General features: G+C 39.8%; 1 protein-coding gene across 2 annotated transcripts; it reads right to left on the bottom strand.

Moving 5' to 3' along the window:
• Positions 1-3,563: 3,563 nt before the first annotated feature.
• Positions 3,564-12,854, bottom strand: LOC102205401 (transcriptional coactivator YAP1-like). Of its 2 annotated transcripts, XM_005751040.2 has the most exons (9): positions 12,164-12,854; positions 11,603-11,832; positions 9,624-9,823; positions 8,719-8,873; positions 6,446-6,547; positions 6,103-6,206; positions 5,790-5,908; positions 5,321-5,421; positions 3,564-5,026 (listed from the first exon to the last, which is right to left on the bottom strand). In XM_005751040.2, exons 2-9 carry the CDS (start codon positions 11,801-11,803, stop codon positions 4,848-4,850), a joined length of 1,161 nt encoding a protein of 386 aa, XP_005751097.1. In that variant the 5' UTR covers positions 11,804-11,832; positions 12,164-12,854; the 3' UTR covers positions 3,564-4,847. The 2 variants fall into 2 exon arrangements, with proteins under 2 accessions (XP_005751097.1, XP_005751098.1); XM_005751041.2 differs by lacking the exon at positions 6,446-6,547 and having other exon boundaries at positions 12,164-12,852.
• Between the last annotated feature and the right edge of the window lie 3,740 nt (positions 12,855-16,594).

Below are 16,594 nucleotides of genomic sequence, written 5' to 3' on the forward strand. Positions count from 1 at the left end.
TGGTGCAAATTACTGACCTCTGTCATCATTTTAAGTGGGGGAACTTGCACAATCGGTGGCTGACTAAATACTTTTTTGCCCCACTGTATATACAATTATTTATCTAAAAATGCATCTGGCCTAAAACCTGCAGGCCTGACAGCAGCAGGCATGCAGGCAGCAGCAGACACTGTCTCCAGCATCCACCTGGGGACAGTGTTTACATTGCAATCTACCTTTGTGACATTCATTAGTGCCTTACTGACACACAAAACGAAACAACGAATATACTAACTACACAAGACAACACAACACACTAACTGTACACTCCATGCTAAACGTCACAAATCTGTCACATCTCGAAACTTGCTCTCTCTATGCGTCTCTGCCATCACTCCCAAAAATCTCCCCTCTTCCTAAACAACCATGTTAAACTGGTTGACATGGTACATTTTTCCACCAATAGAAAGGAGGGTTTTTTCTCTTTTTTCATAATGTCATTACAAAATGATTTATAACCGCTTATACAACCCCAGAGAGTTAATAACACTCACCTTCATTTCATTTCCAGAGTGTAACAACTAGCCACCTGTGTGAAATGTGAAATGCCCATGGTGTTGTTCAAAATGTGCTCTGGGACAATCATAGGCATTGGTTGCTACTGAAAACAAGAAATAAAGGCGGTCTAAGATGGATGCGCAGCAACAACCGCTTCTTTAAGATCGTTGCTGATGTCTTTCCTTCTAGGCATTGTGTTAATACACACCTGAATGCTCCAAAACGTCTGCTTTTATAGAGGTGCCCACACCTGCTGATGATCAGTTAATCTAGTGAATTTCATACCCTCTTAATTCCTATGGAAGCAGTAAGTTTATTACATTTATTATTTTTTAATACATAAAAACCTCAGAACTGTAAGGGAGAGTATTTTGTTTGGTACGAAAAGTACAATACAAACTCAGCACATCACAAGAAACAATGTTTTTATTTAGGGGTACATAAAAGTTTGTTAAACAGAAACTCCTTTAAAATGATTACAAAGAACATTTATATAAATCGCATGCATAAAAAGGTATAAAATAAGTCTGATTGCATCCAAACTTTCTGTAAATAGGATAACAAAAGTCATTATATGTAACATACATAGCAAGTGTCATGCATCCTCAGATAAATATTAGGCTAGGTAGTGTGTTGCACTATGTGTACGAGCAGTAAGCCGCTCAGTAAGTTTGGTACTTAAATTTTAGGAAACATCACAAAACGTTGACTGTGGGGGAGGGTTAATTATACCTTTTTACTCTATACTGTATACTAATAGATATATTTAACAATGCTGGTTAGAGGAAATTCTTTCACCAACAATTAAAAGCTTCAATTTTAGATAAAATATACAAACACACACTGCAGAAACAACCGAGCAGTTAAAAAACAACAAAAAAACCAAACAGATTATACACTTCTTACATAGCTTTACTAATAAGGGAGAATTAAACTGCTCCCCAGCTGATGTTTGCCTCCTGCATTGCAACTTCAGATAGCCTTTTCAGTTAGAGTACAATATATACTACAAACACAGCATCCGCATTTAGTATTTTTCTTTTTGGAGAAGTCAGAACAGGAGCTTTGATTTATGCTGAAGTCCTTTTATGAAGCACGACACATTTCGCTTGATCCACAAACAATTCTAACTCTACAGTGTGGCAGCAAATCAATATCTTATTAGCACTAAAAAAAAAGATTATTTCTCTATGATAATATTGTATTTTTCCCACTATTCCAGGCATCTAATGCATTCCTATCCATCCAAAACTGCTGGTATGATGCTGCTTTCCTGTAAAACCATCTAATCTACATCAAGTAGCTGTAGACTGTGAAACAGGTTAGTTGTTGCAGTAAATTGTACTGGTTAATAAACAACAAGCCCAAATGAAAGACTGCATCTTCTACAAGATATTCTAAAAATAATATAATGTAAATCAGACACATGACTTATCGTTTCATTGAATATGAGAAAATCAATTAGCCTTTGACATCCTCCCCATTAATTTTGATGCATTTGCAATTTAGGAAACTAAGGGGTAAGACTGGATGCCTGAAATAGTAGAAAAGTGCATCTGAAAAATAAACAGCAATGATAAAAATTGTAGCTGATTTGCAGTTGAGAAGTTCAAACTTGGCTTGCACGTTTTTTCTGTGTGGAGGTGGTGCTTTGGTGTTATACGAGGAGAATCATTAGGATTGCCTCAAGCCAAAAAAGGGAATAAACCAGTTTAATTATCAAAGCTGGAGGAATGCTGGCAGATGATTTAATTTATGTTAGAAAAAAACCCCAACAAAGAAAAGGAGTGGACAAAGCAGCCACACGCTACGCAATCCAGTATAACAAATCTCTAACACATACTTGTGAAGTTTCAATCCAGTTCTGTGTGCACAAAATCATGGGAATAAAATGCAACCTAACATGGCAACAAGACAAGTAAAACCTGTATGTTAGTAACTGTATATGCAGAGATTTTACATCAGAGCGGTGTGAGGGTTTCTTTTTAGAACAGATGGGCTAATTAATTAATAAACTTCATCAAATCACCAGATGAGTTGGGATTACCGTTTGCCGGGGGAAAATCCTGTATTGGGAGACATTGCGTTACAGTGATCATGAGATCATTCACTGAAGATGTTCTCTGTAACAGTTCCTCTCTGTGTGAGGAGGACTCCTGAAAGCAGATTATATTCTAGTTTTAGTCTTCAAACTAAGACTCCTTTGTATGGTGGCATCACTCTGTAGCTCTTTTTATTTTTATTTTATGGCAGACTTTGAATTGTCAGGTCTTTAGACCAAGTTTTAATTCTTCTGCGTGTGAGGATTTCAAACAACTGCTTTTAAGGTTTGGAAGTAAATGCGACTCCTTTTAGCATCTTCATTCATGACAAATTCTATAGAGTCACACCAAAAAAGTGCATCAAGTCCCTAAACCAGAACAGTGGCAGCTTTTCAGCAGGGGGTCTTTAGTCAGGTATAACGCACCTAGTGTTAGTTCTTGAGTTTGATTGCTAAGTTCTGACCCTTGCTAGGAATGTTTTGTTGTTGTTGTTTTTAGCACTCATGTACATTTAAAAATCTGAATTTAGAGGCTGTTTTGACGAAGTAACCCACTAAAAGTGTGTGTAACAAAACATCGTATCGCTTCTGTACCACTTTTATTCTTTTGAAATGCTCTTTTTGTGAATTCACTCTGTTTTTTTAAAGTACCCCTAATATGCTGTTGTTATTTCTGTGAATGTTGAAAGGATCTTATTGTAGCGATGTCTGTGTGTTGCAAACATGATATCAGCTGAAGAGTAAATGGGGCTGGCCTGTACTCTTCTGTAATACCACTTTGAACCACAAGGCGGCGCACTGTGTCAATGTAGTCTCTACTCTGTGTGAGCTAATCTGCTGAGATCAGCATGAGATGTTCAAACATGATAAAAGTTAGTGTTAGTGTGACATGTGTACAGAATTCATGCTACTATCATATTAAGCCTAATAATTTGGGTTAAAAAAAAGTATAATTTTTAAAAAAGAAATATTAAAGTTCATGTTTGGATAGTAACACAAAATATTTTGAAAAACACATAAAATAATGCATTTCTGGGTGTAAGAAAGCTTGTTAATGGCACAGTTTTGGGTTTGTTTGTTTTTTTTGTAGGTGATAATTAAACATACTTCCTAAAAATTGTAATTATCTCAAACTTTTACCTTAACTTGGAACTTAAAAAATTTTAAAATCTAAATTTTGAGATAAATTTCAACTTAGAAAGAATTTGCAGATCTTTCTTTCAAGTGGCAGAAACAAACTTCCATTTTGTTGCGTGGACAACTACACTAACATTTTATTGTAAAACACTGCCACCTTTTGGTTAAAGTGTTTTACAATTAATTTTTGCATGCCACACCATGTACTGGACTTCATGATATTGCTAAACAGTTTGAGGGGCTTTCTAAGCAGTTCAGGCTTTTCCTCCGTTACTCATCTAACTCACTATGTAACACATATTACCCACTTGGCAGTTTTGCAGAGCCCAAAAGCAAGCACGAGGAACTAGTTAAATCCAGATGCAGGCCACCCTTGTATCACCAACAGAGTTGGTAATTATAAATGTACCTAACGTTAGAGTTCCTCGACCAGACAGAAACATCATTGACATACGTTAAAAACTATAGGAGTGCTGTGATTTTAGCCTTAATTACATGCAAAATGCTCTCTGTGAGAGAAAATAATCAACTATTGAATTTAATCCTAATGTGAATAATGCTTTCTGCTTGCACCCAACGCCTCTTAGACTGTTAAAAACCTGTTAACTTCATAACCTCTTCAGTGTTTCCTTGCTTTTGTCATTTCAACCAACCAAACAGAGCAGCCTTTTAGTGACCATCTTAAAGAGACAGGAGTGTAAATGACAAGGCATTTTTAAATGTACAGTTTGAGAAAACCAGCATTAAAAAAATCATTTATAGATTTTTCTAGTAAACATTTAAAATAAAATTCTGAACCTGTAAATGAGTATAACGGGGCACTTTAAAAGTTTGTTCCAAACCAGCTACCAAGTAAAGACTAAAAAGAATGGAGTGTTATTAGAAAAATGAAAACATGGATGTTCTGTCGTGCTTCTCTTTAAAACCAGGGCCAAAAAGAGTAAAATACCAGCAGCTTACCACCTTCTTCCTCAGGATGTGAGTAGTGTTAGGTTATCCATCACACAACGGTAGCATATTCTCTCTGTAATGTTGTTCGGTACCACCTTTGGAGCCAAAAATCCACCAGAATTCTCAGTCACGTTATGGAAATTTGATGCCAAATTACATTTGGACCAGTGGCTGGTCGTGTCTATAGCCAGGTGAGCAGGCTGTCTCTGTCCATGTGCGAGCCGGATAGAACGGTCTCCATGTCCATCAGCAGGTCTGAACTCAGACCCTCTGGGATACAGGGCATCAGTTCCTCGCCCTCGGACATTGGGAGCACGGGCATCGAGTCCTGCAAGGCCATCGAGGGGGGCTCCGAGTCACCTGAACGTATCAGAAAAATGTTGCTTTAAATCAACAAAAGGTTCAAAAGATTTCAAACTGCACTGAATTTCAGTTTCACTGTCAGTGGCTTAAGTTTCACAGACACATTTACTCTCACAAAATAACCCCAACTAAAAACAAAGGATGCTAGGATAAGATCTTTACACTGTGTTAATCATTAATTTGGTTTAGCTAGAGTGTGGATGGATGATTAATCAAAAGCCTTATTTCCCCACCACAGAAACCCAAGTCTGTGTTTTTGTGTCATGGATGTTGTGTGTTTAGGTACATTACCAGTGTCCATGTGCTCCACAGAGCTCAGCATGTGGTCCGTCGTGCGGGGTAGGCTGCTGACGCTCAGACCGCTGTCAGTGCTCTCATTGCGAGAGTGAGCGCTGCACAAAGAAACATGCAAACCACAGTTACCTTGTTTTAGCATCTCAGCTCACAGTAGACTTTAAAGAGATTACAGATACATCAACTTCTTCTGGTGACTGAACTGCCAGTGCCTTCTGGAAATATTAATTTATGTAATATTTGTTTGCAGGTGGTGACCACAGATCTTTTTGTTGGCTTCCCACTTAGTGGACATGGAATTACGATGGTTTACGTTTCACTGGACAGATTGATCTCCCTGAAATTTAAAAGGCTTTTGTTATGCTGTGAAGATCAAGTTGATTATTTTTTAATTTTTTTTGGCGGGGGTAAACACTTCTAAATTTCTTATGAGTCAACACCCATGACTTCAATGATCACCACTCACCCATTAAGTGTAGGTTCGTGGTTCGATGCTCTGATCCTGACATCCAGAGACGGGACGAGTGTCTGTGCGCTCCTGTCGTGGTCCATCCCACCGGGCATCTGGCTCCTTCCTCCTACATCCTGAAACGCAAGACGCACACACACCTACTTGTATGACTTTGTGTTACACTCAAACTGAAACTGAACTGAACACCTGATATACAGCACAGGATAACTAAGTAAGCCAAAAAAAAAACTTCTATGCAGCAGCTTATGGACACAACTGTGCAACTTAAAATGAAGCGCAAGAGTTTGGGCGCAGTTTGACCCCTGACCTGTGGTGCGATTTGCTGAGGGATGCCTTGCTTGCATCGGAGCCTGTCCTTTTCCTGACTTTGCTGCATTGCCATGCCAAGGATGCTTGGGTTCATCTTCTGAGCTGTAACACAGAAAACGACAGGAAGAGATGCTTTTTGAGAATTACCTGAATATTTTTCACAACATTTTAGCATTTACAGTTATGAGGAAAACTTTTCAAAACTTTGCGATCTTTCTTTTTAAAAATTTTTTTTATGGCTGCCACAAAGCAACTTGTGATGGTGGACATTGGAACAAAATAGTTCTCATTGACAAACAAGAATTGTCAATTTAGGAGACACAAATTTGATAGTGTGCTACCTAGACGCGGGTCGACCCATGTGGTGTTCTTATTTATGTGATCGATGTAGTACATCTCTCCATCTGCAGTCACAGCCTGCTCCCAGCCTTCAGGCAGTGGACCTGAACAGCAGTGAAAGTACACAGTGAGAAGGCAAATGGTAGATGGAGAGCACGTCCTTTAATTTCTGTGTTGTCTCTAGTTTGTAAAGATTTTATGGATAGAAGTGAAGGTTACAGGGTAAATACTTACAGTGTTTCCTGTGAAGGAAAAATATTCTAATCTGTGTGAATCCTCTCTGAATGCAGTGCGTTTAAGGCATTGGGGACGTGACTACTATCACCTCGTTATGGTACTGTCCCGGGGTGGAGAGACAGAAAAGGACTGCACAATTTTCTTTTTCTTGAAAAAATGCTTTCGTTCACCCAAATTACAACAGAAAAATATAGAAGTCCCCTTTACAAAAGCACCATCACCATTTAGGAAATTCTAGAGACCACATAGCAGAAGGTTTTTAAACAGGAACAAAAGGGATTCTGACCGATTACTGTATATGAACAGTTTCTTATACAATTTTTAACTTCATGATCGAAAGGAGAAACAAGCTGACATAATGCAACAAAATTTTAAGGCAAACTATATTATTCTAATCTGCTTTAACAATCACTAATCATCTACACTGGTGATTATTGAATAAATACTGATGTCGGTTCAATAATCGTGTCTTTCTTTTGGAGTCATCTGGAGGACTTTAATTTTTGATTTTAAGGTCTTTCTCACTGAACGCAGCAGGAAAAGTTATAGCAAAGTTACATTCAGAAAATTAAATAAGCAAAAATAAATTTACAGTTAAACTTTTGTTTTGAAAGTTTAAAGGGAAAAAAAACATTGCAAAAAGAAAGTACATCCCCCTACAATTTTTTATATATATATGAAAAGCAAATGCAGAAGCAGTGTGTGAGCATGATTGGAGGAAGTCTGACTCACTGTTACAATGCTGAAGTAACACATTCTGTGGTTCTGTGGCTGCAAAATGAGCCCAAATCATCACTCCTCCACTGCCGTGCTTGACAGTTAACGTGAGGCGTTTGTGTTGATATGCTGCGTTTGGCTTTTGTGAAACGTGATTGTGCATCACGGACAAATATCTCTACTTTGGTCTCACCTGTCCAAAGGACATTGCTCCAGAAGTCTTTTGGTTTGTCCAGATCCACCTTGGCAAAGCCGAGCCATACAGGCTTTCTCCTGGCAACCTTTCCAAACAAGCCTTACCTGTTCAGTCTTTTTCTAACTGTAATGCTATGACCTTTAACATTTAATAACCAACTGAAGCCTGTCAAGTCTGCTACGCAGCTCCTTTTGTTGCAGTTTCTCTAAGCATTGCATAATCTGACCATTGTTGGGACATCCACTCCTGAGAAGACTGGCAACTCTCTTGAATATTTTCCACGTGTGAATAATTCTCACTGTACAATGAAGACTTTATATAACCTTGTATAACTTTATAATCCTTTGCAGATCGATGGCCAGAAACATCAGCTTATCTAAGATCATTGTGGTCGTCTTTGCTCAATAAATACTCACTCATAGGTGCTCAAACATGGTGTTGATCAATTAATCAAGTGCATTTGCTATTACTTCACCTCGAATTTCCTAAGGAAACAGTCAGGGTCCACTTAGCTTGTTCCCCACACACTGCTTCTACATTTGAATTTTTTATTTTATTTTTTTAAAGCAGTGACACGATGTAATATGTCATGTTTTGTTGTTGTTTATCTGACGTTGTATTTAACTAATTTTAAGACCGGTTGATTTTTATCATTTTCTGACACATATATGTAAGAATGTACACAGAAATCTCTTATTGTGCAGCTGCATCAAAACGCAGCAGTGTACTTTGTTTCATGCAGTCCCCCATGCTGTCTCCACGCACATTTACAGTCAGTCTGTCATTTGACCCGTCAAAAAAACCCCAAAGAAAATATATAAATAATTGCAATTTGGGTGAACTGACCTTTAGATTTTAATTTATTTAAAGATAAGACGGTCCAGTTAACTGGAAAACCTGCATCTAAGTAAGGAAAACTCCTGATTTCTCTCAGATGAAATCAAAGAGTCCCGTCTCTGTGATTTTGCTCCCACCAAAATCACCAGAGCCACCAAAAGGATAAAGAAATCCCACCCAGCAAAGACCTGATCCACCGGAGGTGGAGTTATTATCAGAAGCAGGTCTGTGCTTTTCAAAGAAACTGGACGGCGAGCTGAGGGTCTGTAGGAGCTAGCAGAGTGATACCTTTCTCTGGGTTGATGTTTTGTGGTTGCGTTGTAGGTGCTGGGTTGCTGAGGGAGTGGGCATGGACCGGAGGGCCAGAGATGGGATGCTGAGCCGCAGCTGACTGAAGCTGTGCCAGGCGAGGGTCATGCCAAGTGGTTGTCTTATCCAGGTGACTGAAAAAACACAACAAGTCTAAACGTATCTGTGACTGTTAAACTACTGTAACCTGCTGGATAAGGAGCCTCGGACCTGCTTTACCTGTACGACCAGACGCTCACACACTCGCACAATCACATTCACACAGACAAATGACAACATTTGTGCTGCTGTAAACTACAATGACCTTTGTCAGGAGTGTCAGCTGCCAGGCCATGTGCTCCTGTGAAGTTACAACCGCACTGGTTGCAAAACTAGTCAGAACATTTTCTGGCTGCATGCAGCTAATTTGTTTCAGGCCTTGGTTACAGCAGCACTCCTGCATGCCTCTCCTCACTGTTTCCCATCACTTTTTAATCACATTGTTTGCACTGCTTTCTGTTGCAGGAAAAAAATCTAGTGAAAAATCTAAAGAAACGTTTCTTGGTGCAAATATAATTAGCTTTGAAATGGGTCGGTTTGATGATCCACGTAACCTGAACTACTACTGATGATTTTTATCATATTTTTACAGGAAGCTGTCAAGCAAAAGTGCAGCAAATGTGACTGTAAATTAATCACTTGAACAATCAGTGTGATCAAATTCTTATAAGATGCCACCTTGAGATTTGGAAAATTGTGAAAACCACTTGTTGCAACACAGGATGAGTGCCAGTGCACAACAGAGAGGATTGGAACAAGATGAACGGGGCTCCTCCTACACAACCTTTCTAATAACCTGCAGAGCAGAAGAGATGCAACACAGATAAACTGGAGGTTAACCTTACTTGAGGAAGTAACGCTGGCCAGTCGGTGTTTTGGCCATTTCCCAACCTCGGGGGAGTGGCATGTCATCGGGTATGATTGGTGTTGCTGCTACATCTGCTGCTTGAGTGGAGAGGGAGTTGACAGGAAGGGAAGCAGGGGAGGAATGGGCGCGGACGTGATGAGGAGCCTGGGAGCCGCACACACCTCCATCTGAACTGGCCTGACGAGAAACAAGCAGGGTTAACAACTCTGTCACGAAACCACAAACGGCAATCAGAAACATAAACCGACCGGATGGACAACAAGATCTGGAAGGAAACCAGAGTGAGCACTAAGAGGAAGAAGATTTAAACCGGTCATGTTCAAACTCAAGTGCTACGCAGTGCTGTGCACAGTACTAGTGTTGCTTTCCACACAGTTGTCCCGATGTTACTGCTGATCAAGTCTGACACACTGCAAGAATTCTCATGTTTGAGTCACATCTACAAATATAAGAAACTGTTTAAGGAGGTATGACTGATGATTGTGAAATAAATCAGAGTGTTATGCAATTTTAAATGATAAAGATGACAGGTGCTTTGTAGTCACAAGAAAATCCAAATGTTTCTCCCTGTGGCTTCTGTGAATCTCACCAATACCTTTATAACATATAACAATCTTCTTACAGCTGCTCCATCTCACCCTGTTCCTCTGTCACACCAGCCCTCTGGATCTCCTCCTTCAATGCATCTACAAACTTCCTCTTTTCCTCCTGCCTGGCATCTCCATCAACATCTCAGCCTTGCCTCTCTAACTTTGTCTCTATTTCTCCACTCATTTCTAATCTTCTCCATCCTGGTCACTCCCAAAGAAAATCTTAGCATCTTCACTTCTGCCACCTCCAGCAAACTAACATGGTAGAGTTAAGGACATATCTGAAACACTTTAAATATACAAAAACAAGGCGAATCTTTAACAGATACAGTCATTTAAGGTTTTATGCATAAAGTGAAATCCTCGTCAACTTACAGTTATAGATTCAAAGTTGGTAAATTCCTACCTTTGATAATTTTGCAGTGTAACTTACAATCTAAAAAAAAAAAAAAAAAAGCAGCCACTTTTGCATAAACCTGAAAACGTCGAGCAGGTCAGACACAGGGAGCCGTGCATCATTTTGCAGCACAGCTGAACTGTTTACTGTGGCCAGAAGGACTACAAATATAAGACAGCTAACACAACAGGTTAAAACGATCTGTGTAAGAGTAGGAATCATACAATCATCAGTCAACTCATATCATTTTCTTAGAGTCTCAACACAAAATACTGAACTCGGCAGGCATTCGGCAATGAGAAAAATGGGAAAACAATCCAATAACCTCAGTAAGACAGTCAGTCAGGACAGACACTGTTTTGAACCCTTCTTTTTTTAAAGAGCAATATTTTACACTTGTATTATGAAGCGGCAGTCTGCGATAGCTGGCTGACATTTCTAAGACGTCTCGTTTTGACACTTAGATAAACAGATGAAAGCATCAGGAAGATGGAAGCAGCAGGAAGTGTTTGGTGTTTTTGCACAATAAATTCTCTTAAAGTAAACAACTTCCCTTTAAACCCTAAGCTGCAACCATTTACCACCCATGTGGAAGCAGGGAGGAAAGCAACAAGATTCCCCAGGTCTTATAAAACGTACATGTTAAGCTGTTATTTACCCACAAAACCGCTCCATTTTACTTACTTTTTTATATTTCTAATATTTGTTTTGCATGTGTAAACAAGGAAAAACCTAAAGGATCAGAATGTAATGCATCAGCTCCATGTGTTTCTAAAGTATTCACCCCTCCTCCTGCCTGCTCATACAGAACATGTCGTGTCCCCACACTCTGTCGGACTGCAGGTTTTTTGGATTGCTCTGCATCACTGTGGTCACTGCACAGCTGTGATTTGCCATGAGTGTAAGAGTGTAATGCAGAGTCGGCTCTGTAAGCCTGCATGGTGAGAGAACAGCGGCTGTTTTTAGTACTTGTCTGGAGTGGCCCCGGGGATCCGGCTGTCTGAAGAAGGAGTCCGGCAGCTTTCTCATCCTCATGGGGAGAGATGAAGGCTGTTTGGCCGCGTTGGGGTTCATCACCGCCGTGAAGAGGGCCTCCAGCTCCGTCTGCGAGTCCCCGCGGACGTGCACGATCTGCTGCCCGGCCGGAGGCGCGCCACGGTGCGCGTCCATGTCGCCAAAAGTTTACTGTCGAAACAAATCTGTCGAAAAAGTGAAATAACGTAAACAAACAAGGAGAGAACCCCCCCCCCACCGGGCCCGCTGAGACTAGATCCGTCAAAGTGCTGGAGTTATGATCGGATTTGTTTACACTTTTTGCCCACCAAACCCCCCCTCCCCAATCACCACCAACACCACCCCATTTGAACTTTTGCGTCGTTGTGGCTCTTTTCCAATCTCTAATGTCTCGGAAGTAAATCAGATGTGAACAGATTGCCAATCATTCTGTAAAGAAGTCGAAAGATCGCATTTTAAAGCACGGATCTCAGAGCAAACTCAGTCTTAGCGGTGGACAACATGCCTCCCACATACCTTTAAGCAGCCAGACCGTTTCCCCCCTCTCTCTGTATTCCTGCAGAGGAAAAAAATAAGTCGGAGAAATCTCAGCCGGGAAAACAGTCAGGAAGACACCCGGGTTTGACGCAAAGTCTCAGCCGAAAACCTCCCAAAGTAAAAGAATAAACGCATAAATGGAAGCTGGTAGGAGAAGAGTGGTTTCTGCGAGACCTCCAAACTTTTTTTTTTTCACATCCAGCTTTCAGTCTAGATTCCCGTGATAGTGCGAAGGGGCGGGGTTGCAGGCTTTAAAGCTGCCGCAGTTGCAGGGGAAATACTTCACTCCTAGGACAGACGTGTGAACTATCAATAAGAAGGAACAAAAATCGACTTTGAGTGTTTTTAACACCTCCACTTGGATCATGTGAGTCACTTTCAGCCCTTACAATGGACGGAAATGAGCGTCATTCTACTTTCTGCCTAGATTTTTGATTCCAGTTTGTGCGGTTTTCCAGTGCAGCTGATGAAAGTAGCACAGCGCCAAATGCGGATAAGGAGGGAGGTGGGAAAGAGACAAGCGCAATAATATACTTTCAGGGGATAGGTGGGTGGGGGATCACTTCTTGAGTCCGGGCCTGGGTCTCGTCTGGTTTGGGGGTTGGGTGGGGAAATTGGGAAGTTGTACTGAGAAAACATCCGCCCCTGATGAGGCCAAGCCAGCCGGAGCCTGTTTGTCCCGTGCAGGCACGCAGGACACAGCGCCTGCCTCTAGTGGAAAACACGCGCTACAGTGAGCTCAGAGCTCAGCTGGCCAACAGATTGAATTCAAGAAAAATGTCTTTCTGGACTGCAGTGCGTCCACTAATTCAGTTCAGTATAACCCACCAAAGGCAGCAGCTCACACGGGGGGCGCCCGAGTCTTATATTAGCTAATAAACTTTGACTTGACGACTTATTGATCTGAATAAATGCTTGACTTTTTAATTTTAAAATAGTGAAAAAGTTAGTTTGAACTCATGCCTCATGAAAAATGTAGGCCAATTACCTGATTTAGCTTTTTAAAAAAAAAAAAAAAAAAAGTTAAAACAAATAAAAGTATTTTTCCATTCTGATTGTTTCTGTAAGCACATTTTTATTTACTTCATAATGTTTTACAGTCAAGCACTGGAGAAGTTTTAGGTTTTTTCTGCATCGATCACCTTTTAGAAACCAGTTTGTTTACCTCCAATCCAGTCTGATTAAAACACTGATGGAGTTATTAGGCTGTGTAAAGTTATATATTATCAAAATATATAGTTTGGCTTATATATTGTGTGTGTTCCCCCCCCTGTTTAGTCATTACTTTAGAGAAGTGTATACAATTTGAGGCCCATTATTTTACCAGTGAAGTACAAAGATAGCAGCATGGTGTAACACATACGTTTACCACTGTGAGCACTAAAGTGCTGTGACGGCCTCCTGTCTGTATACATGGGCAAGTTGCATAAGCTGAAGGTGAAGAAAAGGTCAGCAGACACTTTTCAGACACTCTGCCCTCTCACAGACACTCACAGGCTCAAATATCTGCGAGTCCCACTTTGCTGGCTAAACTGAGTGACCTGCACTGCTTCCATGTGAAATAAAAGTGTAAGAAGTGTAAGTATTAGCCAGGCGAATTAAATGCACTTGATTCACTGATAACCAGTAAGTGCGGGCAACTCTAAAAAAAGCAGATGTTTTTGACAGTTTGCTGGTCTGGACCATTCAGGTATGTTTTAACACTACGCTGCTATCTTCCCAGGAGTGGACGCCCCAGCAAATTCACACCAAGGTCAGACAGTGAAATGCTCAGAGGAAGAGTAAAAAACCCCTAGAGCTACATCTCACACTCTACAGACCTCAGTTAGTAGGTTAAATGTTAAAGTTCATGAAGGTATGACTGAAAAAGGCTGAACAAGCATGACTTTTTCGAGGGTTTGCAAGGAAAAATCGTCTTCTGTTTAAAAGAGTATGGTAGCACAGCTTAGGTTTTACAAAGCTGGATCTGAACAAACAATAAGACGTCCTTTGTACAAATTAGCCTAAAATAGAGATATTTGCACATTAGCACAAACACTTCATATTAAAGGTCAAGCGCGGTGGTGGAAGGGTGATGCCGCAGCACCTGGACACCTCATTGAGTCAATCATGAGCTCTATAGATCACGTGAAGCCATCTTTTTGACAGCTAAATTAGGTCAGAAAACAGGACAATAATCCCAAGTACAGCAGCAAATGGCTGAAAAAGAAAATAATCAAAGTGCTGCTGCAAAGTCCAGACCTCATTTTCATTAAAATGCTGTGGTAGGACTTTAAGACAGCTGTGCATATACAAATATCTGCAAACCTCAATGAACAGAAGCAAATAATGGATGAAAATTCCCTCCAAGCAATGTGAGAGACTGTCACACCGAAAGCCTCAAGGTATTGCTGCTAAAGATTGTGTTCTTACTTTTTCACAGCACTGCACAGACTGTTTTTAAATGTTTTAAATGTCAGGCTTAGGACATCACTGTCACTCATATTGCATTTTCATAAAATCAAATTCATGAACTGTTCTAAGCAAGAATAAAGTTACAGGATTGTTTTCAGTCCAGTGTCTGATTTTTTTTTAAAATTCATACATTAAGATGTTTTCGATTGTTTTATGTGTCTGAGGTTTCAAAGCAGGATGCTTAAAACATTCAGATCAGTGGACCTTACCATAAATGCAATGTAATACACAGCACTACGCATTAGATGGCAGTGTCTCACCTTGACACCTGAAACGTGCAGCGCGTTGGGTTTCACGTCTCATTACTAGACGGAATGTACAAAAGGAGGAGCGAAGATTCGAGGATCGTTTCTCCAGTCTTTTGATTGCTGTCTCAGATCAAATCATCGCCAAATCAGCGGGCATGACTACAGCGGTCACGCACAGGAAACTTATCAGGTGCCTATTCACGCCACAAACAAAGCGGGTAAATAAAGAATTGCTCTCAGAGACACAAACTGGTTTGGAAAGACAGGATTTGGCTTTGGAGAGTATTCAAAAACGTTAAAAATGGTTAAGATTGAAACCAGAATAAAAAAAAAAGTGTGAAACGAAAGCAATATAAAACCTATGTGTTGACAGCTGTTGGTTTATTTTTGATTATTTAGGGAATATTCTGGGAAACACATTTTGTCGCTGGTTCACCTCCAGAATGTTAAACAGCTGCGTTTTATGGGAAGTCGTGCGCTGGAACAAAGGAGGTAAAACAGTTGGTTTTAGGTGGATTTTGTTACAGACACAGCCAGGGTAGCTATTTCCCTCTGGAGCTTGTTAAACACAATTATTATTCTCATACATCTCATGTCGGATAAATATCATGCTACAGCTGGTTGGCCTTTCAAAGGCAACAAGCCAGATAATCAGTCAGTCTGGCCACACAAACCAGTAAAGCCACAGAGTGCATGTTTACATTTTGGCTGTTATGATATGGGGCGCCGTTTGTAAAGTGAAACATGCTAAAATTAACGGCAACACTTTTCCACATTTAGCTCAAAACAAGTCATTTTTTACAACATTTAGTAAAATATTTGTAACTTTTCATATTTAAAACAGAATTTTAAATGTTAAATCTAAATGTTAAATATTCAATCTAAATGTTAAATCTAAATATATTTAAATCTAAATGTTAAATCTACATATTATATTTAAATCTAAATCTAAATGTTAAATCTAAATGCTAAATGTTAAATGTTAAATCTAAATGTTTAGGCTAACATGCAAATTTATTGCACGGATCAGCGGAAATACCAAAATAAAAGCTTTCCGAAAACCTCCGATGCAAAAGTGTGCCGGTAGTGGTCAGACACGTTCTCACTCCCAAAGCGTAATAATTTTCGCTAGGTGACAAATTGTCAACATTTTATGCTTTCGGGTACCCAACAAGTTCCTAAATTAGGCATCGGAAAAAGGAGAGCACGTGAGAACTTTTGGACTCAATCTACGCATGTTCTTTCATTTTCTAAAAATCGCTTTGGAAAACACTATTTTACGTCATTTAACTGCTAGTAAATGTTAGGAATAAGGTTATAGTTAGGGATAAGGTTAGGTTTAGGGCTGCAACACATGGCTGGAAGACAAGTATCTTTGACAGTGTATATATAGATGTATTATATATAAGAGACAAATATTGTTCGTTTAATATGTTGGCATTACTAAATTTGGCTCAATGCTTACATATATGTATAAAAAGAAAATGTACAAGCTGTGATAACTGTGTCTGATAGAATGAAGAGTAGACTGATATATTAAATAATCCTTTATTGGGTGAGAAAATCAGACCATGTCATAACTGCATTAAGTCATACAGAATAGATATCAGAGCCTTAAACAGGCTGACTTCTGCTAAATGGGTCAAACTGGGAAGAAAGTATACAAACACATAACATCCTTATGTAACACTATAGATCAACTTACCTC

Source organism: Pundamilia nyererei, unplaced genomic scaffold (assembly GCF_000239375.1).
Source record: "Pundamilia nyererei isolate P.nyererei 1_Seehausen unplaced genomic scaffold, PunNye1.0 scaffold00297, whole genome shotgun sequence".
In the NCBI taxonomy this organism is placed as follows: domain Eukaryota; kingdom Metazoa; phylum Chordata; class Actinopteri; order Cichliformes; family Cichlidae; genus Pundamilia; species Pundamilia nyererei.